Source organism: Nyctibius grandis, chromosome 29, assembly GCF_013368605.1.
Source record: "Nyctibius grandis isolate bNycGra1 chromosome 29, bNycGra1.pri, whole genome shotgun sequence".
NCBI classification, from domain to species: domain Eukaryota; kingdom Metazoa; phylum Chordata; class Aves; order Nyctibiiformes; family Nyctibiidae; genus Nyctibius; species Nyctibius grandis.
In genome coordinates, this window is record NC_090686.1 from 1,507,289 (window position 1) to 1,533,033 (window position 25,745).

The following is a 25,745-nucleotide window of genomic DNA, read 5'->3' on the forward strand; positions in this document are numbered from 1 at the left end:
CAAAGAGGCTTTCGGAGGTCACCTTTTGTGGGGTGAGAAACAATCCCTGTGCAAAGCTCTGCCTCTTTGTGATCAATTTCTCTCCCCTTTTCATATTTCAACTCACAGCAGCAGAAAATAGATCTAGGTGAATCCTGCCAGAGTCGTGACCTCTGTAAAACTCCTACTGCCTCAGGTTTGCACAAGCAGAGACTACCTGCCAGAAGACAGCTGTGTGTGTACGGGTTGATAATCTTATGTGACAGCGTTATGAAGTCTTACTCCGTAGAGATACTAGTCTATTACTCATGAGACACTTAGAGCATGCTTTGATCTAAATAGGACCACGTGCTTCTGCTTAGCACTCTGCAGCTTCACCGCTGTTTTACCTTTGCCTTATTTTGTTGCACCTATATTTCACTTGTATTGGAGAGTTGTGAGAAATTCGGGTGTCTAAATGCAGCCTTAAATGATGGCCTCTGGGTAGTACCTGCACTGAAGTTGCATGCATGACTGCTGAAACCAGTTTGATTACGGATCCCTTCACAGTAACTGTTGCAGTGTTTCCCTACGTAAAGCCATTTAGAAGGATCAGCTCTTGCTTCCAGAAAAGCTTGGTTGTGCAGAAGTGGTCAGCTTTCTGAAGTGACTTTCTTAAATAGTTTAACCAAGGTAAAGAGAGCCTTGGACATAACCCAGGCAGCAGTTTCTAAGAATTCTTTGTTGTTCATGAATCAGTGTTGTTTGTATAATGTTGTTGTCACTGTTCCTCCTGGCTTTGCTCCCCGGTACTGCTTGCACATGCTGCTGCTGTTTGTCATGCCCTAGTTAATCACAACAGGCTGTTTCTCACTCTCCCCTATATATTTTTAGTAGCTCTTTTGCTCTGAAAATAGTGCTGCTAACAAATTAAAGATTTATTTTTGAGGAAACACGGCATTTGAAATATTAATGGTGTGCTGTGGAAAATTAAAACATGAAGAATTAGATCTGCTGATTTTTTTTTTTATGTACAATTTAAATCTTTTGTATAGAAAAGTTTTTGTATAAATGTTACATAGTCCTGTTGTGATATTTTGTCTGAGTAAGAGTGCAGCTTTGCAGTCGCTTGAAGTTGAGCTTTAGCCTTTCCTTTCCTTGCCTTTAGTCACAGGTTCCCACCTTCTCTCTTCTTCTGATGCTAGGTGGATTGTTGAACCCCATGGTCAGATCTGTTAGGGACCTGACCTGGCTGAAAACTAAGGGCTTTTTGGTTTGTTCTATAAGTTACTGTTTTAGTTTCCTACTTAACCTAGCTGTCTGCAAGAGTGCTAATGCTGGTGTAAAGAAGACGTGAGGAGAGAGGTGAAAAAGTTGAATGATCTTTCCGCTGGGAGCAGCAACTCATGTCTCTAAAGTCAGGGTGAGACTGTTCTCTGAGCGCATGGTTGCAGGACAGCTGAATGGAATTGGCACTGCTGCTTTTCTGCCTGCCCTTGCCCTGCTGGATGATTCTCCCCTTTTACTTTCGTTAGGCACTGGCACTAAACCAGTTCAGGAAGCCACATTGGCAAAAACAATTTTTTTTTCCGGGTTAGCTTTTTTGCCAGGCTCGTTTCTGCGCAGGATCGGGTGAGTGCCAGTGCTGACTCAGGAGAGGGGATGGGTTTGAAGAGCACTCACTTAGGTTGGTTTGAGCTGTCATGGAACTATACCCTGAGATGTGTGTTAAGGAAGGAAGGGTAAGGTTTACCAAATACCGATTTTGTTAGTTTTCTGTGTCCTCGTGGATTGATCTGATGACATCTACAAAACAAGGCTGCTGAACAGCTTAGAGACTGTGATTCTTGCCTTCTAGAGCAGACACAACAGAAGCTCTAGAAATCTTGTTTCCTGAAGCTGTTTCATTAACGTGCCTCCTACCCTGTTCCAGAAGTCAAATCTTAATGGTGGTTCAATCTTTTGTGCCTTGTTTTCAATGAGAAGGCCTTACATAGTGGTGTGTGTCTGATGTGGATACCTGTCACCAGCTGAAAGCGGAGAACTGAGAACCGGAGCCTTTCGAGCAGGTTGCCAGGCAGCCATCAAATAGGAAGTATTTTCAGTTGGTTTTGTTTCAAACAGTATTTGAGCCGGTAATTTGAGAAAAGAACCTTTAGTCTGTTTCTCTCATGATCATTTCTAAAGTGTGCTAGCATTTCATCATTGCTTAGTGCTTATTTTGGTTTTCCATCTTTCTTTTTGTATTTCCCTGTTAAAATTAACTGCAATAGAAGAGTTGCCAAAACTGCAGATAGATTCCCTGCTCCTTGAACATCACAGTCTTCGAATCAGTGGGAATCTGCACATCGTGTAGGCTTGAGCTTTTTCGAATGGAAGATCACCAAGATAGTTAATGGTTATGCAATTTCTGGGAGAGTTTTGTTTCAGAACTTGGCCCAAAGCTGTTCATTCGCATCAGTGACTTTGTTAGTCATGGGTTTATATTTATTTCAGCATGCAGACTGCAAAAATGACATATAATTTAGGACAAGCAACAGCTCAAGGGAGCTCAGTAGCCATGCCTTACTTGTAGGATACTCATCAGCGTGACCTCATTTTGTCTCATTAAAGAGACCCTCCACGCGGTTGCGAGCTGCAGCAATAAAGCACCCTACGTGTTCAGTTTAGTAAGTAATCCTGTTCTACAGCAGCCATGAAACAAGAGGTGAGCTGGGAATGCAAACGTTGGCTTTAGGCACAAGGATAACCATCAGCAATTCAGGCACCTTGTGCTGATACAACTGTTTGTACAGCTGCACAATAGATTGGGGATCTGACCTGGGTTGAAAAGTAATCCTTAAAAAAACCAAAACAAATCTCTGTTTTATTTTTAACTGCGATCAGTTCCCTCATTTGATTCATGGTGAGGCTGCAACAGTTGTACCAGCACAGCAGAGTTGAGCGGGAGGGTGCTGTTCATGCTGGTGCAGCTGTCAAAGGGTTGCCTGTGTAACCATGGTCTGAAGAAATAACTGAAGGAGAAATTAGAAAAGAAATCTGAACGTAATACTGGGTATGTTTTTAAAGCCAGGCATTTGGATGGAGTTGGTTTCATTGTGGAGGATCACTTTAAAGAGCAACCAGGACAAGCAGTAGTCTCCTCCCCAAAAATGTGTTTTGCCAAACTAGAGAGAATGTGGTGGATGAATAAAGTATCAACATGCACTTTTCCTTGTGCAGGGCAAGCTTTTGATGTATGTTTTTTTGACTCTGTCATTTCCCTATATAGGGACAGTTTCTCCTGTTGCAGAATCCTCACTTTGGGCTCTGTGCTTTGCTTCTGTGTGTGGCAGGTGTAGGATGCAGCACATCGACTGTTTCTTTCCATTCCTGTCAGTTTCCCTCTTGAGCCTGAAAACTGATTTTATTGCTGCACAAGTACTTCTCTTTTCTGGGTGTGTAGTGCTTTCTCTGGAGGTTTCCTCTTGCTCTTATGTGAGCTGGGATGATCTTGTCCCATCCTCCCACCGGCCTTCCAGATGTCTGTACTGACTAGGAGCCCGAGGGACACCAGCCTAAGGTGCACAGCCATTGCTACTTGTTGAGTCTGTGTGGAGGTGTGAGTGGGAGCTCCAGCTCCAGAGGTGCTTGCACACGTGTATGATGACAGCATCTTTCCAGACCAGGGGCCAGCAGTTACTCTGTAGGTGATTAGACCAAACTGACTTCCTTGGCTCTGGCCTTGACACCTCCAAGGACTTGGGCGTTTTTAACCAGGAGAAGATGAGGTAAGAACTTGCTTAGGAGGTGCTAGTTGTTCGCTTCGTCCCTGTTGTGGCACAAACCTGAGACTTTGCTGCTCACCTGATCGCTGTGGGTCTTGTCTGTTTGGCGTTGCGCCGCTGGCACTGAGCAGTCCTCCCCAGTGCTGTCCCTCTGGCTAAGCTCTGTGCACGTTACCACAAAATCACACCTTCCTTTTCTCTGCCAGCAGTGGCTTTCTGTGCGGTGTGGTTGTCCTCTCGTTCAGCACAAGCACCACCAGCACTGACTCATTCTCTTCATGTCAGCAGATTAGCGTGGTGCATTTACCTGCTCATCTGTCCCACCTTCTGAGGCTGTTGAGGTTGTAGAATTCGGTACCCACAGCTGACATGAAAGTGCATTGTTTCTGAACGTACTCCTCCTCATGCTGAACTCAGCATAGTCATTCCATCATCTTCCTGCTGGGGGGGGCGTTTGGGTGGAGTCACCTGGATGACTGCAGTCCTTCAGGATTTCCTTAGGGATGTGGCTGGTTTATTTAAGGCTCACTCTCCAGGAGGAGGCCAAGGTCTGGGACTGAAGAGCTCGTGCGCTTTATTACCAACATTCACGAAAACTTTAAACGTAGGATTTTTGAGGCAGGAGATGACATTGTTCCCTTTGCTTATTCAGTCTAGAAGTTGAGTTACAGATTCTTCCCAAGTGAGTCTTTGAGCCGAACCTCTTCAATGGGATTGATGTGATTTTTTTTTTTTTTTCCTTTTTTTCCCCTGTGAATGCAAGGACAGTGGTTTTCTGCTGATGAGTTTTCTGCTATGAGCCCCATCATACTGTGAATTCAAGAAATGTCTTTTCTTAGTGGGTTAGGTTGGTTCCTTGTGGTTTGTGACTGTTGAAAGTAAGTTCCTTTCTAACTGTCTCTGACCATTGGATCTGAGAGCTGTGCTGAACGGCAGTGTTTACTTTGGAATAGTTTAAAAATAACCTGTATCCAGCAGAGACTTTTTTCCCCTCTTTGTAAACGAGATGAAGAGAAGCCAGAAATTAGCGCACAGAAAGCTGAGCAGTGAGGCCTCACACGCATTGATCTTCCCTAAGCTCTTCTCTAAAAAGCATGTGTCATATTCTCATCTCGCCTATAAAATGCAAAGCTGATACTGGATGATTCTGCTCTCCTAGGCACAAGCTTGGAAGAAAACCTTCTGGGCCAGTACTGATAAATGTACGTATTCGATCAGGTCTTGCTGCTATGGAAACTCTTGGGCTTGAACTGAAGCCAGTGCTTCTGAACAGATAAGGAAGGTGCCCTTTACTACTGAGGTAGGGTATCTTTGTGGTGAGGTGCAGCAGGGTTCAGCACTCATCCTTTCTGCCCGCTGGAAAGAGTGGTGATGACCTGACCGGGGATGGACCTTCCTCCAGCCTCCCCTTTGCAGTGACACTGATAGCAGTGACAAGGACTGGCAGGTCCCCAGGCAGCCTGTGCCCTCCTGCCAACGCGCTGCAGTTCTCCAGTGAAGAAGGGCAAGCCTGGAGAAAAGAGCAGCAAGGGAATTAAATCAGATTATATCATCCCTGTTACGTGCAGTCCTCTCCCGCTCCCCAGCCTGATGTTATCGCAGTGGTGCCAGCTTTTCCAGCGTCAGGCCAAACAGGAACACAAACTGGAAGAGCCGTTTGAGCCCCGGCTGTGGTTACCCTGGCTTGCAGACAGCTGCATGGCAGATGTTCACAAAGTGTTGCAGAGCACCTGCTCCTATATGTTGCCAAGCGTGACAGACATCGCTACACGCTGTTGTGTGCTCTGGCTTGGCGTTAAAAAAAAAAAAAAGATAGAGGAGTTACGACTGTAGCGTGCCAGTGTGAGAAAACAGGCATTGTCTGTGCCCTGGGTCTGGATCCCTAGCAGGTAATTCAAGTACCTCGTTCCTCCTTGAAAGCACGCTGTGCTTTATGTGTAGGTGACAGCAGAAGGGCCTTTGCAGTTCCTGGTAATCTGGCGTCTAAGAAAAAAGCCTTCTTTAACCCCAGATCTAGGTAGTGGTTTTAACGAGTGGTTTAGGCATTCCAGCCGTAGTTAAAAGTGCAAAGCTCAGCCTCTCTTTCCTCAGAAAGAGCTGAGGAGGCTTGGCTTCCGCTCCTTCTTAGGAAGGGAAGAGGAGAAAATGCTTGGTCTCACAGGCTACGGGCAGAAGCGCTAAAGCTTTGTGATTAGCATGATACACGTATGGCACAAATGTCTTCCTTCAGGTCTCTAGGAGACACAAACACTGGGTATGCCTAAGGACTTGTATTACAAGCTTAATTTTGTGGTCCTTTCTGTAAGTTCAGTCAAGCTCTATCTCAAAGTAGATGAGGCTCTTTCCTTGTGCACACTTCAGCAGTTGGTGCATTGCACCCTGTTGCTGAGGCAGGAAGAGTATCGGTGAAGGAAGCGTGCTTTCGTTCAGCTCATGGCGTAGGGTGGAAGCACACCTGTTAGCGGCCATTGTCCTCTCCGTGGCCTGGTTTATTGCAGTTCCTCCACCACCCTCACGGTTGGCATTCGTCAGCAGCTTTCCCTAAAACTTCTGTTTTGCTTTTGATGCACGCACAAGGATCATATGCCACTACCTGGCCTCCATCTGAAGAGCCACACTTGCCTTGGTGAGGGCAGCGTGTCCAAAAAGGGCTGTATTTGGTAATAGTTCAAGCGTTGGACAAGATGCAGGGGGAGGATCAGGATTCAAAGCTATGTGCTTAAGCAGGCTGGGAAGGTTTGTAGCTTCCTGGATACCAGGCTGGCCAAATGTTTCTGGTTGCATCCTAAACGTCGCCGTACGTTCTTGCAGAGTTGTGTTCTCTGCCCAGGTCCCAGGGGTCATCTCCATTTTCTGCTGGCTAGACAGACATGGCTCAGGCCTGTGAGTGAGCTTTTGTGCTGGGAAGCTGATCTCATAGCACAGTGGGAGAAGTGGGTTGTTTTTTTTTAGACTGGATTTTCTTCTGTAGAAGTTGGTTCACCCAGTCCAGCGTGAGTAGAAGACACCACGCTTTTCGGCACGGGTGCTAGCTGCTTCTGCTCTTTGCCAACAAGACTAGCTTGCAAGCAGCAGTCACCAGGCCAGAAGCCTCTTGCCTGGTATACTGGTATTTTGTTTTCTTGTGCTTTGCTTCTGACTGCTTTGGGGTTGTTAAGGGAAAGTCCAACTTTTGTTAGCTGACCTTGAGGTCAGTATTTATCCCTCGCCTGTGGCCCAGCTCCTGAATCGTCAGTGGCCATCTGCCTTAGTCTTCAGTGCCGCAGGTCCTGAGGGCTGGCCACAGTCCTAGGAGCCACAGCAAGGTGATGCTGGAAAGATGGATGTCCAAGCCACTTACAAGGCAGGCGTGAGTCAACAGTGCTTAATGCAGTCAGCTTTCTTGCTGTGTAATACATCACAACTTTAGATGTTTGTTCTCCTTTTTATTTTGGAAAATAGCTTTACTAGGGAGTCATGAAGCATAGCCAGTTTTCCTGTAGAAGATGGCTTATAAAGAGTGAGAACATCAGCATCGTGGTGCTGTCTGCAGTAATTCTCACACCCGTTGCAGTGCAGCTCTCTGCCCTCACCTCTCAAGTGTGTGGTGACCTCTGAAGCTGGTGTCCCTGTCACCTTAGGTTATGCCATCAAAGAAGACATCCCCGCTCTTCCCACTCCCTTGTTCTGTGCTGGCATCCTCAGGTGGCAGTGCTTTGGCTCTGTGAACCGGACGGAGCAGGCATCTCCTTGATGATGGTGGTGGTCTGGTGAGACATGGGTCATCTTCACCCAGGGATCAGTCATGTTTAAGAGTACTCTGGCTGGGTCTTCAAGAGCACAGCACTGTTTGTTTCTGTGGAGGGGCATATGCTCTGCTGGAGGGGAATGTTGGTATTGGGGGCAGGCTTTACCCCGCTTAACGGTTAGGAAGAGCGAGTTACCTTGTGTGTCTTCCTGGCTTTTGTTTGGAAATATTTTGTGCATTACTGCAAGAAAATACAGCTTATTGCTCTTCTTTATGCCCATCCTCCTAAAAAGTGTTTGAACATTGAGGTATGCAGTTCAAATTTGGAGCAGATACACTGACAGACGGGCTTCTAGACTTAAATGTTGTAGAGCAAATTATCTTCCAGTACCAGAGTTAATACTGGGGAGGATAATAGAATATGGGATGTGGTATGTCCTGCTGTAGTCACCGATAACTCTGCTCCCAAACCTTGCCCCCCACCTCTTGTGGGTCTGGCTTGATGGGCAATCTGTCTTGCTAACTATAGATCAGGCTGTTGGAAGGGAGGGAGCCCGAATGTTGGACTGCTATTAGAGCCATAGTGGTGGTGTTGGACAATACCAGAGGATCTGCTGGGATGAAGTGCTCTCTCAAGCTGTTGTGTGCATCATGCACTGCATTTTACAGAAGAATTTGGAAGGACTCTGAATTTTATAAGCCAGCTAAAATAGTTGAACCCATGCCTTTGTTTAACAGAAGAAGGATGAGTAACATTTAGTCCTTCAAATAGTTTTCAGCTTTATACTTGTTCGAAATTGCTGGGATTCTTCTGTCTTTATTTGTGGATAGTGTCCATGTTTAGTAGTAACCCTTTACTTTGAATTAGTCTGATAACACTAAGCTGTATCTGAGCTACAAAGTGTCTGTTTTTCAAGCTCTAAGTAGCTTCCTCTTTTAAAATGTGGTCTCTGAAATGCTGCTTGCCACAAAGTGTTTTTTCTCACCGTCACTTGTACACGGGAAAATATTGGCTCTGTCACTGTTTTCTTCAGAGTGCATGGCTGAATGCATGGAGCAGTCGTAACCGGGTTTGGACTCTCTCCCCAGCTGGTGCCCAGCTCCTTCTCTTGCGTCACGGCCATGGAACGTTTTCTTTGTGGCTGTCACTCCCTCACAGGTGTGCCTGCACTTCCAAAACTTGGCCTGTTGGGTGTTTTGGGGGCAGTGAGACTGGGGCACCCCTTGGTGGCTGCAGCCTGTTCTCATTGACACTTTCCGCGGAGCCCTTGGACCACTGCAGTCATCTCACAGATATCTCTAGGCCGTGCAGTGGAGAAGGCTTGAGGGACTCTGCAGAGTGGGGTGGCTGCTGTCCTCAGCATAATTCAGGTGGTGTGTTATTCGTTGTTGCTCACCTTTAGGAAAGAAGGCTGCTGAAAATAGGTCAAGAGTTCTAATCTCTTGCTCTGATGGCCAAAATCTGCCTGTAGCCCATAGGTGAGGCACTCCTGACAGCGAGAACAGTCTGTGTGGGCCTTGGGGGGATGCGTGTGTCTGCCTGGGTGCTCGTGATCGCCATCTGAAGTTAATGACGGTGTCTGAAGCTAATGAGTTTGCTTAGATTATGCCCCTTTTCTAAAGTATGGATAATAGTACTCCTTCCATCACTGGTGAAGATGAGACCCAGGGACATTCTGTGACTGGCACTGGGATCAGTACCAGACCTGAGAATCACATGCGTGTCTCCTGAGTCTGGCAACTACTGTTATTGCACAGATGAATCTCTTATTCCTCTTGTCCCCTGAAGTTTAAACTACAGGAAGGTGTGAAGTTAAACTTGTCCCCTATATTGTTAGAAGTAACTGAAAACTCTGCTTTAGTCATTGGCAAAATAAACCGAATCCAAGACAAAGCTGCATCAGCAAGGGGAGATTTAAGTCTGTAAAGCATTTGTCTGAAGTCCGTGAAGTGCTGTTCTGTTGCAGGTGCTGGCACCTTGCTTGTTCTCGGATATTAACTACCATTAAATCAGATGAAAACATGTATGACATAAGCAAGACTCTGCTGCTGAAACTTCTTGTTGATAAAGCAAATAAGAGGGAGGAGAGAAATCCACATGTTTTTGTCTTAGTGGTATGACTTAGGCTCTGAGTGAGTTTAGGAGACAGGCCTTGAAGGATACCTTGAAGATACTTTGATGTGAGTTGCTAGAGAGAGGGACCATCATGTGGTGTGTTTTTCCTCCTATTCCCTGCCCCCACGTTAAAAGCCAGCTAAATGTTCACATTGTTTCCCGTACACTGACTGTAGTTGTGTGGTCATGTAACCACCGAAGGAAATGTTTTCCATCGGGTCAGTGAGATGATTCAACTCAAGTGTATGTACAGTCATGCTATCCCAAAATCCACTGCAAGGGAGCGAGCAGGAACGTGTGGACAGGGAAAGAGAAGCATTGTCCGGTTGTGGGGGAGCTTTGGGATTAGATTGGGTTAAAGACGATATGAAGTATCACCCCTCCTTTCTGTTGAGCTGCATCTCTTACATGATTGAATTGGAGAGGAGGGAGAAGAGCCCATCTTCATCCAGAGCTTCCCCTGGCCTGGCAGTGTTGTGTGGCTGTGGAGACATCCCGTGGCCGGACGAGGAACAGCCTGAACCGTGTCCCGTGTTCAGGCCTCCAAGATCCCACAGTTCTTAAATTAGTGCCCTCGGCTGTGGCTGTGCTAAGAAACTGGAAGTGTGATGAATTCAGGAACTGTAGTCACCGTATGGTTCTTGTACCAAAGACTTTGGATAACTCATCGTTGTGAGGAAATCCTGTGGTGTTTTCCCCGGCAGCCTCAGGAGCAGCGGTGATCTAAGCTGGGCAGGGCACATCATCTGGGGAGAATTTGGACGGCTTTACTTTTCCGTCATCCGGTGGCTGTGCCGGGCACTCTGCAAACATTAAAAGAACATCTGTCTTCTCCAAAGCACTTCTAAGCTCATTTGGATTTAGCAATCTCTCTCGCCTACCTCGGGAGATCAGGGGCTTGTGCATGTAGGTGCTGCGAAAGCATCAGGAAATAGTTGTTGTCCTGAAGGGCTTAGAGTAATAAAGGAGAGAATCCGAGTGGAATCCACGCAGTTACAGCATACGCACAGCGACAGAACGGCTGTCTTATGCCGAGAGTCTTTCATGTCATGGCTTGAAGAGAAGGAGTCTAAAGGAGGAAACAGTGTTAGGGTAGGATGTGAACAGGAATTATTTATTCGTTTAGATGTTAAAAATGTAGAGGCACAAGGAGTGGAATTCAGGTTCTTGAAGTGTTTGTGCTGCCTGTGTTAGTTCTGTCACCATTACTGATAGGCAGGTGTGGGCTTGGCTTTAATTGTGCTGTAGCTCGGGGTTTGTGCTCCATTATCACATTGCCTTACTGATAAAATGAACTAAAGGAAGGAAATAGTGTTTTCTAAAGATGGGAGGCTCAAAATATTCATATCTCCTCCTTTCCTTGTCTTCTGCCAACCCTATTGGAGAAGCTCTAGATGAGACTGCCTCCAAATCAGTGTGTCTTTACCTGTAAGACTAAAGAGGTGGTGAGGAGTGTGCTGGAACAAGTGGGATGTAAACAGAGAACAGAAGAGGAGCAGTTATGGATATAAATAAGTACCAAAACCTTTTCCTAGGAAATGAGGAGTGAACGCAAGTGGTCCTCCATTCACAGGAGTCTCCTTTGCTTTTTCAGATCATCGTAAGGAAGCAGACTGCCAGGATTTCCCCCGTGTGGCTGCCTGACCACTGCTGAGCTACCCCTCCCAGCCCATGTGGCTCTCCCCATGCTCCAAGAGTGCAACTGGTGCCCAACGCAATGTGTGTTTGTCAAACCATGGAAGTGGGCAAGTACGGCAAGAAAGCCACTGGATCCGGAGACCGGGGGGTCCTCCTGGAACCCTTCATTCACCAAGTGGGTGGCCACAGCAGCATGATGCGCTACGACGACCATACTGTCTGCAAGCCCCTCATTACCAGAGAACAGCGCTTCTACGAGTCTCTGCCCCCGGAAATGAAGGAGTTCACACCCGAGTACAAAGGTGAGGCCTGTTGTCATTCCAGAATGCAGTTACATGCTTCAAGAACCAGCCCTCTCATTTTTCTGCAGCTCCTGATGTCTTGCTGTCTTTTGGTGTCATTGTATTTGTTGTTTTCAATTCTTTCTCTTTTGCAGGCTAGCAATTTGAGAGGAGCACTTGGATAGGAGGAAGTCTTTTTTTGTAGGCATGCAGAGTTTAATGTGCTCCTCTTTCTAGACAGAGAATACGCAGTGTGACAGTTGCAGTCTGAAGCTTAAGGTTATGGACGTGTAACTAAACTAATTTTACTACCAAGTTATTGTCAATTACAGCTTTGACCTTGAGCAAATGAGGTTAGATCATATACTGAGCATTTGCACATTCCAGTCCTGTGATTTATTACTTCCTCATCCAGTCTCTTTTATGGACCCGTATGAGAAAGCTGCTGAAGCAGGAAGCATTGCTTTCCCAGTGCTGAAGTGAAGCCTTGTCCCCAGCTGCTTTGAAGGAATGGAATTTTCCAGTGTCTGTGTCATTGTAGGAGGTTGACAGCTCATCTGTATCTTTGAGAAGCTCGATATGCTTTCAGCCATATGTGTTTTTATTCAGGATGGTGACACTGGCAGGTAGCCTTCTGGGGGGCTCAGCGTTCCTATTACCTCTGCTTCTTTGTCACCATGTGGCATTGGAAGGACGGTGCTTCCCAGACAGCTGGGACCACCATCTGTTGAGGGTCTTGCCATTTGATCTGGCTGCAGCCTGAAGGTCTCAAAGCAGTGTCAGCTTACCTACCTGTGTCTGTATGTAGACCATGAATGAAAGATACTGTCTCCAACAGACAGATCCTCTTGTACCCTCAAGCCACTCTGGGGCCATACGGTGCTCTAGTGACCCCTCAGAAAGCCCAGCTGAAGCCTGTGTAGGTACTAGAATTGATGTGATGTCAGGCTTTCCTTGGGAAGTGTGTTTAAAACTGATGAAGCTGATAGTCCAGATGGAGATCTGTCTTCTTGAAGTCGGGTATTTCCTGGTAGCCTACAGGCATAGGACATGCACCTCCCCCTCAGTGTGGGATTTCATGTGAGAGTCCCGGGCAGTTTCCTGATAGTCCCAGAAATTGTTCTTACTGTTCTGGGGGAGGGTGATATTGGGGATAGTATTTCCTGTCTGAGCACTGAGATGTTACTCTAAGATTGCCCTTTCACAGAGATGTCTTGAGGAGCGTGTCCAGGCAGCCAGAGCACTTGGAGTGGCATTTATGTGGTGACATGCTGGAGTCCTGAACCGCTCTGAAGTTGCGTTGAGCTGCCTGAACCTCATTAGTGTTGTCATGTGCAGATAAGGAAAAAAGGACAGTGAGGTGATGGCCTACATCCGCTGAGCAGTGACAGGTTTCCTCACGTTTGTGATGAATCATTTGATTTGGTGCATCCAGCATCTGGTACTCCTGGCAGCTGTTCAATACTGGTGACAAACTAATGAAAGATGTTTGTCATTGCAAGTTAGGAGATGGGCCGATAGCCTCATTTTCAGGGCTGGGGGAGTCCCAAAGATGAAGATGTCAACCCTAACTAGAAGTGTCAGTTGTCCTGCCCTGTGGCTGGCCAGCTAGATATATTCTGAGTCTGTGCTGTGAAAGACCTACACCTTCCCTTGGACTATGGTGCTTTCCAGGACCCTTCAGAAGGTAAAGCTGGGCAGGACACAAATGGTCCTGCTTGCCTGCACCTGGCTGAGACAGTTTTACTTCCAGGGCTCCCTGTTTTTGTTGATAGGAAGCCCTGGGATCTTGCAGGTCCCTTTTCTGTGAGGCTGGCTGACTTGTGATAAGAGTGGCAAGTGTCACCTCAGCCTCAAAGCTCTCTACTTCCAAGCTCAGATGCTGGAGAGCTCCTTTAGCAGAGAAAGCACGCTCTTTCTTGGCCAGCAACGTCCTTGTCAACAGCAGGAACGCTTCTGCAGGACATAGATACTTACCTAAATGAACTAGATGTATATTTTGTATGTTTTGCTCTGCTCAGCAACTTGGTAGGCTGTGCTTGACTTTCTCCAGTTTGACGACATTTGCTGCAAGACTGAATGGAAGGAAATGATCACCCCCCTCAGCCTACCAGCTGTGCTTTTCCTGTGGGTGGCAGAGCTTCCCCTGCTGCTGCCCACTGTTCGCACTGTTTGGGGGTTTTCTTCTCTGTGCTGTGCTAACAGCATTTGGGTTCTTGTAGTTTTAAACCTTTCACTGCTCTGGATTCGCTCTGCTGCTCTACGAGCTACGTTTTCCTCTCTCCTGTTGAACATTTGGGTGCTGGCAGTTGTGTATTTCCTCCCTGGGAAACAGAACTGACGTGGCATTTCTTTCTGGCAGGTGTGGTATCTGTCTGTTTTGAGGGAGACAGCGATGGCTACATCAACCTGGTGGCCTATCCCTACGTGGAGAATGAGGCTCTGGAGCAGGATGATATGCCAGAGAGGGACCAGCCACGGCGCAAGCACTCGCGTCGGAGCCTTCACAGATCAAGCAGCGGCACTGAGCACAAGGAGGAAAAACCTGGCCTGGCCAGTGACAGCACTGAAAGGTAACGCTTTGAGGGCCCAGTGACAACATGATGGGGGGGAAATCTCCCCTTTCAGCTCTGGTGCTCCTTTTGTTGAGAGCATTTTGCACTTCCATACAGTCGGCAGGCTGTCTTGCACTTGCTAGCCCGGCAGACTGTGGCACTGCAAACTGTGCCAGGAGTCTTGCTGGATTCAGCACAAACTCATCCGTGCAAAGTGCTTCTGACACAGGATAACCCTTGGCAGTTGGTTGGATGTGGAACCAAAGCATGTGGAGCAGATTCAAACACCCTTCAGTCCACCTGCGTATTACCGCAGAGGTTTCTTCCAAGGGTAATTTGAATACAGGTCTCTGCCTTCTCACACAAGCCAGAACTGCCCGAGAAACAAATGTTCCTGCTTACTCTACCAGTTACAGTACAACCTAGCAGAGATGTTAGACCAGATGCTTGAGCGTGGGCCCACAGCTGTGAAGAAGGTTTGTGTTGCATGAAGCATGCAGCAGGAGAAGGAACAGGAGATAGTCGTGTGCAAGGGGCGGGTATGACAGTCATAAGCATCAGAAGAACGCGTGAACTCTTAACAGGCACGTTTGTTCTGTCTTTATACCAGCAGCATCCAGGAAACAAAGAGCCCCAGGGCGGACTTGCACATCCATTCAGATGTTCCATTTCAGATGTTGGATGGGAACAGCGGTCTGAGCTCTGAAAAGATCAGCTATAACCCCTGGAGCCTGCGCTGTCATAAGCAGCAGCTGAGCCGCATGCGGTCAGAGTCCAAGGACCGAAAACTCTACAGTATCCTTTGGGAAGCAGGACTGAGTGCATCAGGTTGCTGCTGCTGCTCTGGCCTACACGTTTGTGCCTGAGACAGCTTATTTCCTTTGGCTTTCTCATTGTTCACACAAGCAAAGCTGTATTACATGGGTTTTTTTTACTATTCTTTCCTGCTCTCCATACAGTGACACTAATGTCTGACACTGATGCTCAGAGAAGCCACGTTTCTGGCTAGATTCCATGTTTTCTTTCTTTTCTAGTCCTTTGTTGGCTTGTGTTTTGAACTGTAGTTTTTCATGTCAGGCTTTGCCTGGCAGCAGAGGCAGGTCTGCCTTGTTCAGTAATCCCTTGGGAGGGAGCTGTGTTCATCCTTATCACCTTTCTTGAGTTTCTTCCAGTTCTCCTGTACCCTTCTGGAGACCATGACCAGAACTGCACACAATATGGCAGATGCAGGTGAACCAGAGATTTCCACTGGTGGCTAGTGCTGTTGTCTCTCCTCTCCCTCATAATTCCTAACACACTCCTGTTCTAAGTGCTGTTTCGTTACCCCAGGACCCCACTCCTGACTGGTAATGGTTATCTCAAAATGCGCTGCTTTATGCATTAAAAAATCTTTTTCTCCTTCTCTTGCCTGTTAACTCTAGAGAACTTTTGCCTGCCCATTTAATGGCCAAGTTGGTCTCGTAAGATCCTTGTGGAGTTTTTCCCAGCTGTTTGCTGCCTTGAGTAACTTAGTACTACAAGCAAATTTGTCATTTTTGTTGTTCACTCCCTTTTCTGGGTCACTTGTTGAAGGGCATGGATTTCCACACAAAGACCCTGCTGGCGACTTTGGCTTAAGACCAGTCATGCTAGTCTGTAGTTCCCCAGATCTGTGTAGGTCAGCGTTGTGGTAGCCCCCCTTCAGTCTGCTGGTACTAAGGCAGTGTTAAATGGCTTACACAACTCATTTGCTGTTCAACGTCCAGTCTCTTCTCTGGGCATTTCAGTTTCAGAGTTCTCTGAACTCAGAGAGTTCTGGCTTGGGAGTCCCCTAAGCTCTTCCCCAGTAAACAAAGCAGCAAAATATTAATCTTTCTTCTCTTTTTAGGGGGTCTCTTCACTCCCCTCCCATTCCACCCTCTCCCCTGTAGCTCCTTTTGTACTTTGTCTTTAAACCCTGCAGGCAGTCAGACTGGCTTCTTCATACGGTTGGAGATGGATTTGTTACTTTCTGTGCCTTCACAAATGACTCCTCATGCTTTTGTCTTGAACTTGCCAGCTTGTGGGGTTTTTTTGTTTCACCAGCTGGAGCTTGGTTCTGGTTTCCTCACATAGAAACAATCTTACTTTTAATAGCTGTATTCTTCATCACGTTAGCTGTGTGGCCTTCCTTTTTGAATTCTCAAACGTGTGCTTTGAGCCTCCAGCTTTTATTTTTAAATAGCCTGCATCGTTTGCAGAGAAGTAATTCTCTTTGGCTGTCCTTTTTAATCACACTTCCTTATTTTTATGAAGTTCCTCTTTCAAAATCAATCAGAGTTGATGATAGATTTTTTTTTTTCTAAACATTAAACTTCCTCACAGGTTCAATCTAGCTGTGCTTTGGCTGCCGTTCCAGCGTCACATGTTGAACTGTGCCTTGCAGGGCAACTTGGGGCAAACTTTGGGGTTGTTTTTTCCCCTTTGGGACAAGCTGCTGCGCTGATTGCCCCGGGTTTGTTCTCAGCGCTGTGCCCTGATGGAGGGCTCGCCCGTTGTGCGTGCTGGTAATGGAAGGCGCCCGTTACTGCTCTGTTTCCTGCCTTTGTGGCCTCTCCGGTTTCCCCCGCGTGCCAGGCAGCGTTGCTGCTCGGGGCAGGCTGATAGCAACAGCACTGTGCTATTACTCGAGCCTTGTGTTCTCAGTCCGTGGGGATTGTATTGTTTATCCGTATGGTTAAATTGCTAATTTGATTAGACTTTAAGCTCTCCCGTTAAGGTATCAGCAGTTCTTACTGGCAGATGGTGTCTTTCTGCTCTTCGGTTCCCCCTGCTGAGTTTCCAGTACGCCTGCATGCCGTCTCCTTGCTTACTGTTGGCCAGTTCCACTTCCCAGGCTGATTTCTTCTATCAAGTATCAAAGCCTGGGCACTGCTGTTGAGGTTTTCTCCTTTTCTTCACCTCCCCAAATGGTTCGTTCTGTCTGTCCTTTGTCTCCTACTTGTTTGTTGCCCAGCCCTGTCCCATGCTAGCCCAAGTCCCTGTCTGTGGTGGCCCTGGGGAGCGGTGTCTCTGACAGGTGAGCTCTCCTTGACGTGTGTCCCAGAGTTCCTTTTGCTGGAGAACGTGGTGCATCACTTCAAGCGTCCCTGCGTTCTTGATCTGAAGATGGGGACCAGACAGCACGGAGATGATGCGTCCGAGGAGAAGGCTGCTCGGCAGATGAAGAAGTGTGAACAGAGCACTTCTGCTACCTTGGGCGTGCGCGTGTGTGGGATGCAGGTAGGGATCCCCAAGGCTGCAGGTGCTGCACCTTCCTTTTGGCAGCCCCATTAGACCTCCCCTTTAGTGTTTTCTGCTGAGCGCTGAGTTAGAGTCTTCTACTTCAGGTAGGTACACCAGCGTTCATGACATGTGCTTTTTGTCTTCATTTCTAAGCCTAGAAGAAAGGAACCTCAGGCTTCTCCTGAGATAGCCTGCTTTACCTAAAGCTGTTTCATTCACAGAAAATTAGGGGATTTTCTAATAAAATTATTTTTGTGGCTTAGTGTTCAGCTAGAATCACGGTGCCTGGGGAGGGAGGTGTCTCTCTCTCCCAGCATCAGCTGACATTTGCTTCTCTGTGTTGGGAGTTAAGGAGTCGCTCTTCTGTGGCTAGGCCCTGCGCACAAGGATTTGCTGCTGGTGCTGTTGTGCAATAGTCGCTCCTTTCCCCACCCCCAGAAGGATCTTGTAATCCAGATCTCTGCCCACAGGCTGAAGCAATGAGGGCCCCTCCTTAATCACATGCCCCATCATAATGGCAATACATGCCGGCAGCTCCTGCTGCCAGAGGATTGTCCGAGTTGCTGTAAGACTTGGCTTTTTAAGCCTCGGGGTCTGTTGTGTCATGCTTCTTGGGGATGCTTGGACTGACGAGCCGCCCTTCCGGTGTCCTGGGAGAGAACCAGTGCTTGGGCACCCTGACTCTACCCGTGGGATGCACCCATGTGCTGCTTTGGGGTTCAGGGAGCAGGCAGAGCTGTTCCCTGCTCCGTCTTGGGCATGGTGGTGACATGACGAGTTCCCTCTGCCCTGTCAGTGCAGGGCAGCTCGGGGCTCTCTCTGCGTGGCCTTAACCCGTTGCTCCTATGTGATGTGTTTTTTCCTTTGCCTTTCTAGGTCTATCAGCTGGACACAGGGCATTACTTGTGCCGGAATAAATACTACGGACGCGGTCTTTCCATCGAGGGCTTCCGCAATGCCCTTTACCAATATCTCCACAACGGCATCGAGCTGCGCAAGGACCTCTTTGAGCCTATCCTCGCCAAACTCCGAAGCCTGAAGGCGGTTTTGGAGAGACAGGCCTCCTACCGCTTCTACTCCAGCTCCCTCCTCATCATTTACGATGGGAAGGGCAGCAGGGCAGAGCTGCGCCTGAAGCGGGTGGACAGCTCTCTGCCGGAGAGCCTTCAGGATGGCGGCGGCACGGAGCCCGGCTCCTCGGCCCAGCCCAAGGTGGACGTGCGTATGATTGACTTTGCGCACAGCACCTTCAAAGGCTTTCGCGACGACCCCACTGTGCACGACGGACCCGACGTGGGTTACGTGTTCGGGCTGGAAAGCCTCGTCAACATCATGGAACAGATGCGTGAGGAAAACCAGTAGCCGCGGGCTACGGCCTCTTCTTCTTGTCCTGGTGGCAGGAGCAGACAAGACCACCTACTGCCACAGTAGAAAAGCAGACAGCTTTGGCTGTGAACAATTGTACCGCTCCATTGTTTTTAAACGTACTTGGATAGAAGAGCTGAGGGGAGGCAGGATGGAAGAACTCCTCATGCTGCCCAGACGGTTCTGACCGCACTAGCTCTGCCTGCCGGAGGAGGCTCTGTGGATGCCTGCTGGGTGTTGAGTGTCCCGGTTCTTCGCTCCTGCGTTCTGGAGGGAGGACTTGGACATAGGGAAGAGAAAGCGGGAGAGCACGGGGCTCTTCAGGGGGCTGGAGCTGTGGTGTGAGGAGCCTCCTGCCTCAGGAGCTCCCGGGAGAGCCTTCCCTTTGAAATTCTCCTGGGTTCTTTGGAAAGGGCCCTCGACTAACCGTTGGCAGCATCTGTGGGGCTGACGGGGAGCAGCACAGGCGCTGGGCCCTGTGTTTGGTGTCGCCAGCTCTGCCCTGGGTTCTGCCGAGGGGGCTTTGCTTTTGATGCTGCCTTTTTCTGCTGTTTGGGCACTGTGAATAACCAACCCAAACACGGAAACAAAACTGACCAAATGCAACCCCTGGCAGAGCTGCGGCCGGGAGGGCATGCTGCACGCCTGGAGCTGTGCTCAAGCCTGGGGACTGCTCGCTCCCCGATGGGGTGGCATGGGCAGGCACGGGGATCTGTGAGAGTAACTCTGCCCTGGACCACTGACCAAGCAAGAACTCGGCTCGTGGGCTAGCAATAGTATCTGTAGCAGTTAACGCGACCCCAGCGGGGCGTTTCGGACCATTTCAACCCTTCCCCTCATGTAACCTTGGTCCCAAAGGTTGTACGCGAGTCTCTCCCTCCTGCTGTCTGGCCCCGGGGGCTGCAGCGCGAGGCTGCCCTCTTCCCCCTGCTCTTCTGGCAGGTCTGTGTGCGGAGGAGGGCGAGAAGGGAGGCCAAGGGTGAGGGCTGACCCTTCTCCTCCCTGAGGGTCCCCAGGGGGGCAGGCCTCGCTGAGCGGTGAGTGCCATCGCTTGACTGTTTAGCTCTGCTTCACTGGGTCAAGTCTTTCCCAAAATACATGACCAGTTTGTGGGTGAAGCAGCCAGCCGGGCTGGGCTCTGCTGCCTCGGCTCGTCCTGGCGCTGGTGCTTTACCCATGGTTTCCCTTCATGAGGGCATTAACGTTTGATACTGTGGCCTGGTGGCACCTGCATCACCCCCCTGTGTTCCCATGATGGGACCCCAGTTGCTCCCTCCCTGGTGTCACTGACCTGTTCCATGGCGTTACCGTTACCCTGGGTACCTGCAAGGCCAGGGTTGGTTGGTTTTATTGTTTTTTTTAACTTCAGGAAAGCTTGTTTGGGGAATCCTTGGCCTGCATGTAGCATGTGTGCACAGTCTGCTTGGGAAGTGTTGGTGCTCGGCTGGTGGCCAGCCGTAGCTGCTGCAGCAGACGCAGGTCTGCGGGGCAGGGGAAGAGCCGGCTTTGTCCTCAGTCGTACCCCTGCCTGCCTCCCAGCTCGCCCCTCCCGCTCTCCGGACGAGGACCTTTGTTCATGCCCCTCTGCCCTGCTTCATCGCTTCTGCCAGGGCTGGGGATTTTCAGGGAACAGGTTTGCGGGAGGGAGCGAGGCTGGGTGAGCAGCTGCACTAGCACCTAGAACAGCCACGTTACCCTCCCCAGCGTGGCCCACCTTGTGCATGGCCTTGTCCGGGGCGGGCTGCCCTCGGGCGGGTGCAGGGCACGGGGCTGTTCGTCCTGGGGAGCACCTCTGCACCCCCCCAGCGCTGACTCCCTCCTCGCTTGGCCGGCGCAGGCAGGGGCGAGGTGCCATGGGCGGGGTGCGCTGCCTGTGCTCCTCGGGAGCCCCCTCTCCCCTTCGGACCACCGCCGTGGGACTCTACAGCTTGTACATAGCCTTGACCCTCCCTTTGTTTTTACATGAATAATCACCGTTTGTGCTTCACAGAGAACCAAAAACCATTAAAGGATCTGGTTTTGTCCGTGCTGTGCCATGCCTGCCTTTTTGGTTGGAAAGGACCTTTAAGATCACCGAGTCCAACCCTTAACCCAGCACTGCCAAGGCCACCACTAACCCAGGTCCCTCAGCACCACGTCTACTTGTCTTTTGAAGCCCCCAGGGACGGTGACTCCACCACTGCCCTGGGCAGCCTGTTCCAGTGCTTGATAACTCTTGTGCTGAGGAAATTGTTCCCGATACCCGATGTAAACCTCCCCTGGCCCAACCTGAGGCCGTTTCCTCTCCCTCTGAGCTCAGGAACGGGGGTGGGCTGGGGCTTAAACCCCCCTACGCCGGGTAGGGTGCAGCCGTGCCCCTTCCCTCTTCTCCTGGGGGGTCACCGCCATCCTGGCTCGCCCCGGCCCCGCGTGGGCTGCAGCAACGACCCGACCTTGCAGCGCCCGGGGCAGGAGGTGAGCGGGACCCCCTGAGCCCCCGCGGTGCCCTCTGCGCTGCTGCGCTCCGATGGCTCTTCACCGGCCTTGGGCTGTCGGTGCCGCCGCGGCGGCGGCGGGCGGTAGGACGCGGGATGGCCGGTAGGACCCGGGGGGAACGGTAAGATCCGGGGCGGGGGGTGGACCCGGGGGAGGCGGTAGGAGCGGGGATGGCGGTAGGAGCGGGGCGGGCAGTAGGACACGGGGCGGGCGGTGGGACCCGGGGGGGGCGGTAGGACCCGGGGTGGCCGGTAGGACCGGGGGGGGCGTGTCGGGCGGCGGTGACGCGTCAGGCGCGCGCGGCGCTGACGTGTCGGTGGCGGCGGCGGGCGCGGGGCGGGGGGGCGATGCGGGCGCTGATCCTGGTGGGCGGCTTCGGGACGCGGCTGCGGCCGCTGACCCTGAGCCGGCCGAAGCCGCTGGTGGAGTTCTGCAACAAGGCGCTGCTGCTGCACCAGCTGGAGGCCCTGCGGCAGGTGGGGGCCGGGCCGGGGGGCGCGGGGGCCGCCCCGCCGCCGGCTGAGCCCGCGCCGCCCCCCCGCAGGCCGGTGTGAGCCATGTGGTGCTGGCGGTGAGCTACATGTCGGAGGCGCTGGAGGCCGCCATGCGGGAGCAGGAGCAGCGGGTAAGGGCCCTCCCGCCTCCCCCCGTGCCCCCCGCACCCCGCCCCGCACCCGCCGCTCACCCTGTGCCCGCAGCTCGGCATCCGCATCTCCCTGTCCCACGAGAAGGAGCCGCTGGGCACGGGTAGGGTGCGGGCAGGAGGGAGGGAGGGAGGGAGGGGGCCGGGTACAGCGGGGTGGGATGGGGGGGACACCGGGATGGGTACGGGCAGGGCTGGGGACGCGGGGAGGGGGAACACCGTGGGCAGCAGGGTGGGTATGGGTGGGACTGGGAACACTGGGATGGGGACACCGGGATGGGGACACCATGGGCAGCAGGGTGGGTATGGGTGGGACTGGAGACACTGGGATGGGGACGCAATGGGCAGCAGGGTGGGTATGGGCAGGGCTGGGGGACACTGGGATGGCAACACTGGGACTGGGACACTGGGATGGGGACACCGTGGGCAGCAGGGTGGGTATGGATGGATAGGGCTGGGAGGACCAGGGACAGCAGGAGGGGTACGCAAGGATGGGCAAAGATAGGATGAGGGGGACTGGGGACATCAGGACAGGCACAAGGGACAGCAAGGCTGGGCGAGGATCAGAGGGGACTGGGGACATGTGAGGGCCAGTGGGGAGGAGGGACGCTGGGATGGGCACGGTTGGGGCCAGGAGGACCTGGGCGCTGGGTTCACGCCGTCCCCTCACGGCCGGGCAGCGGGGCCGCTGGCGCTGGCGCGGGACCTGCTGGCCGAGGGCGGGGAGCCCTTCTTTGTCCTCAACAGCGACGTGATCTGCGAGTTCCCCTTCGCGGCGCTGGCCCATTTCCACCGGCAGCACGGCGGCGAGGGCTCGCTGGTGGTGACCCGCGTGGAGGAGCCAGCCAAGTACGGCGTGGTGGTGAGCGAGGCCGACACCGGCCGCATCTGTCGCTTCGTGGAGAAGCCGCGCGTCTTCGTGTCCAACAAGATCAACGCCGGGCTCTACATCTTCAACCCCGGCATCCTGCAACGCATCCAGGTAGGGGCCGGGGGGCCGGGCCGGGCTGGGGGGCCGGATCCCGCGCTCAGCCCTGCGCCCCGTCCCCGCAGCTGCGCCCCACCTCCATCGAGAAGGAGGTCTTCCCAGCCATGGCGCAGGAGGGGCAGCTCTACGCCATGGAGCTGCAGGGTAAGGCTCTGCGCACGGGGCGGGCAGCATGGGGGGTCCTGCCTGCATTGCCACCCCCACGCCGGGGGCTGTCACCACGGCACTGTCCCCGCAGGCTTCTGGATGGACATTGGGCAGCCAAAGGACTTCCTCACGGGCATGTGCATGTACCTGCAGGCACTGCGGGCTCAGCACCCCGAGAAGCTGCACTCAGGGCCCGGTGTTGTAGGGAACGTGCTGGTGGTAAGTGCCAGCCCCCAGCACACTGGCCCCGGGCACGAGTCATGGGCTGTCCCTGTCCTCCCACCGCCGTCCTCACTGCCATCCTCCAGCTGTGCCCTCCTGGCCCTGTGCTGGCCAAGTGGCGCGGGCCATGCTGAGAGCTCTGGTTGCCCTCCCGGCCCTGGCGCAGCCCCTCTTCCTCCCAGGACCCCAGTGCTAAGATTGGGGCAAACTGCGTCATTGGCCCCAACGTGACGATCGGGGCCGGCGTGGTGGTGGAGGACGGGGTGCGCATCAAACGCTGCACCGTGCTGAAGGGGGCCCGCATCCGCTCCCACTCCTGGCTGGAGTCCTGCATCGTGGGCTGGAGCTGCTCCGTGGGGCAGTGGGTGAGGACACAGATGCCCCACCATGGGGTATCGGGGCTCAGCTCTTGCCCTCCCACCTCCTCAGGCTGTGGCCAAAGGGGCGGAGGGATGCGCTGGTGCCTGCAGGCGGGAGCAGGAGCGTGGCACCGAGCCCCGAGCCGGGGCAGGCGTGACGGGGCCTCTCTGGGGCAGGTGCGCATGGAGAACGTGACAGTGCTGGGCGAGGACGTCATCGTCAACGACGAGCTCTACCTCAACGGGGCCAACGTGCTGCCGCACAAGTCCATCGCCGAGTCCGTGCCAGAGCCGCGCATCATCCTGTAGCAGCCTCTGGTGGGCCCTGCGCTCCCGCCCCTGCTTGGATTAAATATTTATATTTCCATCTACCGCTGAGCACGGCCCCACCACCGGGTCGCTCGCCAGGGCTGGCCGGGCTTCCCCATCCCACGTCTCAGGGCACCACGTAAGGAAGAATAATTTAATGCTGCATTTCATGAAGTCAGCCCCCAGCCAGGGGCAAGTTAACAGCCCAAACACCCAGCCCGGCCCCGGGGCTGCCCCACGGTCCCAGCGCTGCCGCGGAGCCGAGGCCTCGGGCTGCTCTCCCTGAGAACGGCCCATGGGGCAGAGAGGCTGCCGCGGCCCCGGCGCTGGGCGAGGGGGACACTGGCCCCTGAGCCTGGCATCGCGCCTCTCCCTCCCTGCAGTCCCCCTGCCCCGTGCCATGGCCTGGCCTTAGGGGAGAAGGCAGTGTGTGGTGGGGGGGGCCGCCCCGCGGAGCTGGGGGAGCCCGTGGTGCGGGGCTGGGCGCTACGAGCTGGCTGGCTTGGTGAAGTCGTCCACCCCTGTGATGGTGGCCTTGCAGAAGAAGCAGTCCTTGTTGTTCATCAGGTGCTGGTTGATGCAGGCCCTGGGACAGAGGAGGAAAGAGCGTGAGGCCCCCCCCCACATGGCGCAGGGGGTCGGGGGCTGGCAGTCACCCCGATGAGGGGCGCGTGTGCGAGCTACTCACTTGCACGACTTGTGGGAGCAGGGTCTGAAGATGGCTGAGATGGGGTGTGCGTAGCAGATGGGGCACAGGTCTTCCTCACTGGTGGGCTGTGGGGGGGGGGTCACCAGGTGGTTAGTGGTGGCAGCAACACTCCTCTGTCCCAGGGTGGCTGTGCCAGAGCTGGGGCTGCTGCCGAGCGTGGGGATGGGGCTGGGGGGACTCACCAGCGTGGTGGCAGCTGCCTGCTTGGACTCCTCGCTCAGGTGGCTCAGCATCTTGTCCACCTTCACCAGCTCCTCAGTGCTGATGTATTCCGTGTCTGTGGGGACAAACCGGGTGAATGTGACCCTCAGGCTGCCCCGGGGCTGCTGGGCGATGCATGGTGGGGGGGGGTGCAGCTGCCCTTGGGGACCAGCCAGGACAGGGAGCATGGTGCTGGGGACAGGGATCCCCCACGCTGGGGGCAGCAAATTGCACACTGGGTGCTGCAAGGGGACAAAACTGCTGCCCCATCCTAAGTGCCACCCCTGGGGGACAGTGGCGGAGCCATGGATCCCTGTCCCCAGGGCTAAGGGGGCTGGGACACATTGCAGGGGCCAGAGAGGCCAGCAGTCCAGTCCCCCATCGCAGCCATGGCCAGGGACTGGTGGTGGGTGAGCAGAGCCCAGCTCCCAGCGCAGCGCCGACACTTACATGTGTGCAGAGAGAAATGGCGCTTGTCCGTGGCCGGGGCGGCCGCTGCCAGGGCCGAGGGCTCGGCGTGGCCCAGCAGGTACTGGATGGAGCGCAGCTGGAAGCAGGGGTCTGCCAGCAGCACCGCCGTCGCGCGCTCGGCCCTGCAAAGGGATGCGGTCAGGCCTCTGTCCCCTGTCATGTCACCCCCAGAGCCGGCTGGGCCTCCCTGGGCATGACCCCCCCTGCGGGCACAGGGACACCAGGTCCCCAGGCCCTGCACAGCTGGGTGTGTGGCACCACGTGCCCCAGGGACGGCAGGGTGCCTGGCACGGAGGGGGACGGCAGTGGTGATGTGGGAGCCCCTGGGCTGCCTCCCGGGGGTGACGCGGGCTGCCCCCAGCCCTCGGGAGCCCCCCAGCTCCTGTGCCCCATGGGGACGAGCCCAGGGCACAGCTGGGCGCACGCAGCGCCCGCCCAGCCCAGCAGCCCCGCGCTCCCGGCAGCGTTGAGCAGGGGAAAATGCTCACACGCAGCCCAAGGGCAGCCACCCCCTTCCTCCTCCACCCCCCTGCACGGAGGCTCTGGGGATCGATATCGATACGGTGCATTA

The 25,745-nt window shown here is 53.0% G+C and overlaps 3 protein-coding genes across 7 annotated transcripts in view; 2 read left to right on the plus strand and 1 right to left on the minus strand.

The window, feature by feature from the left end:
• Positions 1–20,654, plus strand: part of IP6K1 (inositol hexakisphosphate kinase 1) — a 37,621-nt gene extending 16,967 nt beyond the window's left edge. For 2 of the 3 annotated variants that reach the window (XM_068419883.1, XM_068419885.1), the window contains 5 exons: positions 11,163–11,508; positions 13,850–14,060; positions 14,653–14,837; positions 17,107–17,282; positions 18,162–20,654. In XM_068419883.1, coding sequence (XP_068275984.1) covers positions 11,286–11,508; positions 13,850–14,060; positions 14,653–14,837; positions 17,107–17,282; positions 18,162–18,647 — 1,281 coding nt within the window. In that variant the 5' untranslated portion in view covers positions 11,163–11,285 and the 3' untranslated portion in view covers positions 18,648–20,654. The remainder of the gene's footprint in view (positions 1–11,162; positions 11,509–13,849; positions 14,061–14,652; positions 14,838–17,106; positions 17,283–18,161) is intronic. The other variant, XM_068419886.1, reaches the window with a different exon arrangement.
• An 800-nt stretch (positions 20,655–21,454) lies between these two features.
• GMPPB (GDP-mannose pyrophosphorylase B) lies at positions 21,455–23,855 on the plus strand. 2 transcript variants are annotated; one of them, XM_068420017.1, is made up of 8 exons: positions 21,455–21,601; positions 21,670–21,750; positions 21,824–21,872; positions 22,449–22,750; positions 22,822–22,900; positions 22,995–23,122; positions 23,308–23,490; positions 23,662–23,855. In XM_068420017.1, exons 1-8 carry the CDS (start codon positions 21,473–21,475, stop codon positions 23,791–23,793), a joined length of 1,083 nt encoding a protein of 360 aa, XP_068276118.1. In that variant the 5' UTR covers positions 21,455–21,472; the 3' UTR covers positions 23,794–23,855. The 2 variants fall into 2 exon arrangements, with proteins under 2 accessions (XP_068276118.1, XP_068276119.1); XM_068420018.1 differs by lacking the exon at positions 22,822–22,900 and having other exon boundaries at positions 23,057–23,122.
• Positions 23,856–23,933: 78 nt separating this feature from the next.
• The window catches only part of RNF123 (ring finger protein 123), a 52,400-nt gene continuing 50,588 nt past the window's right edge, over positions 23,934–25,745 (minus strand). For both annotated transcript variants that reach the window (XM_068420014.1, XM_068420015.1), the window contains exons 36-39: positions 25,154–25,296; positions 24,685–24,779; positions 24,482–24,567; positions 23,934–24,379 (exon numbers count right to left, since the gene is read on the minus strand). In XM_068420014.1, the coding sequence (XP_068276115.1) occupies positions 24,280–24,379; positions 24,482–24,567; positions 24,685–24,779; positions 25,154–25,296 (424 nt within the window). In that variant the 3' untranslated portion in view covers positions 23,934–24,279. The remainder of the gene's footprint in view (positions 24,380–24,481; positions 24,568–24,684; positions 24,780–25,153; positions 25,297–25,745) is intronic.